Raw genomic sequence first — 2140 nt, 5'->3', positions numbered from 1 at the left:
GCAGGAACAGAAAATCAAATGCCACATATTCTTGCTCATTAGTGGGAACTAAACAATGAGAACTCATGGACACAAAGAGGAGAGTAACAGACACCAGGGTCTACTTGAGAGTGGAGCGTGGCAGGAGGGAGATGACCAAAAAACTGCCTTTTGGATCTTTTGCTTATTATGTGGCTGATGAAATAATCTGTAGCCCAAACCTCCATGGTACAGTTTACCGATATAACAAACCTGCACATGTACCCCTGAAGCTAAAATAAAAGTTAACTAAAAAGAAAAGAAAATGCCTGTCCCCTCAAATTTGCCAATACTGGTTATTTCTCAAATAAATTTATGACTAGAAAAAATGGTAACTCGTTTTTTGCTGATTACCATTTTTCTGATTACCAGGTGAGGCTGAATATCCTAGCAAAAGTACAAAATTTGTTAATCATGAATATTAGCCAAATTAGGATTAGTTTGACAGCACATGGTTGTCTCCTGTTAAATGTTGCCATAGGCTTACCTGTGATACTCTTCATTCTCAGTGTCAGGAAATTGCTGACTTTCTGGTGTTCTGCTCTTGCTTTGTGGAATTAATCCATCATCACCATTGCCAGCAGTGGCATCATTAGTCAGGTTTTCTGGTAATCTCACATGATTACTTCCGTGCTTCTTCATTACTTCTTCAACCTTGGGTGGAAGTTTGATATTAAGGATGGTTATCACTTTATTGAATAAAAAGAACCTTTTTAATTGATTTTATCAATTGACTCAGTGTATCATTATTTTAGTCATTAAAAATATTTCACGCTTAAGTTTGATCATATATACATAACTATTACCATATAATTTTAAGATGTAATTATCATATCATTAGTGTATCACTGAAATATTTGTAAAGTTTTCTTTATTTCTGTTTGACTGAATAAAATAGAATTTTCCAAAATTCAAAAATGGCCCTCCTTCATTTTGTGCTTTTATTCCCAACCACTCTTCAGAATCTTATATATGTATTTATCCCATTTGACTCGTAGGAACACACAAATAAAAAGACAAAGACACAAAATGTGTCCTCTTCTGTCTTTACCACCTAGATCTTACATTAAGCAGTTAGATTTAGAGGATGAGACACTGTGGGGCTTCAGGAATAGAAAGGAAGATTGCCCTTTTCTGCACTGAGATTTTCTTCTCCCCCACTGCCTTTGACCATTCTTTTTTCATTTGGTTCCTGGGTTATCAAAAACATGATGGTTCTCACTGAAACACGGGAACCAAAGTTTGCCACAACACAAGGAGCAGAGTGAAACTGCTGAGGTAGGAGCATGGAATCCCAGAAAATGAGATGCTCCCCAAATTTCACATTCAATAGTCATACAATTTTCTAGCTGGAAGATACACAGAATAAGAAATTATCTTCTTTAGCCACATTATCTATTGATAATCAGACTAAAACCAATAAAGATAAAACGATTGATCCAAAGCTCCTAAAGTGGCATGACCCAGCATTTTACAACACCATTCAGGATTATTCGAGAATAATGAAAGAGTATCTCTAGGGTTTGTATCTCTTTAAACCTCAATGTACAGAATTCTTTCTGAGTTAAACGTTAAATTTTTCACTGATGATTTATGCTACTTACATGATAGGATCATGTATGCCTACACTTAGTACACTTTGTTAAACAACATAATGTAAAAATTGAATTCAACAGAAACATTTGAATATAAAGGTATACCTCTCTATCACAATCCTTGTTTATTTCTTGTTCTTGAGATATTTCCTGTAAATGCAAAAATAGAAGGTTAATTTGCTTGTTGTATTTCTGTGATGTCTCCTCTCTTGGAATGCATGTTTTTAAAATAATTTTATTTTAAGTAATCAAGTATGGACAAAGAAAAATTAGAAAATAACTAAAATTAAAATTTAACTGTCAAAATAGTTAAGTAAATAAATAATTAAAATTAAGAATTAAATTTTTAGTCTACGTTCAGCTACTACCACATCACTGGCTTCTGACTAACATGTGAAAAATACTTCACCTTAATCAAAGGGAGAAGAAAAACATGAACCAGCAAACTTAACTTTGTCACCATTTGTTTGGACTAAACTTAATTTGTTCTGTGTTAAATCTACCAAAAATGCATCAGCAGATGATTT

The 2140-nt window shown here is 33.5% G+C and overlaps 1 protein-coding gene across 1 annotated transcript in view; it reads right to left on the bottom strand.

Moving 5' to 3' along the window:
• The window catches only part of LOC105533935 (POTE ankyrin domain family member B2-like), a 59116-nt gene that overhangs the window by 36036 nt on the left and 20940 nt on the right, over positions 1-2140 (bottom strand). The window contains exon 5 of the mRNA XM_011972541.1: positions 1719-1763. Within this exon, the coding sequence (XP_011827931.1) occupies positions 1719-1763 (45 nt within the window). The remainder of the gene's footprint in view (positions 1-1718; positions 1764-2140) is intronic.

The sequence above is a fragment of the Mandrillus leucophaeus genome, unplaced genomic scaffold (assembly GCF_000951045.1).
Source record: "Mandrillus leucophaeus isolate KB7577 unplaced genomic scaffold, Mleu.le_1.0 Scaffold1298, whole genome shotgun sequence".
Classification (NCBI taxonomy): domain Eukaryota; kingdom Metazoa; phylum Chordata; class Mammalia; order Primates; family Cercopithecidae; genus Mandrillus; species Mandrillus leucophaeus.
This window is presented reverse-complemented; position numbering and strand designations above follow the sequence as displayed.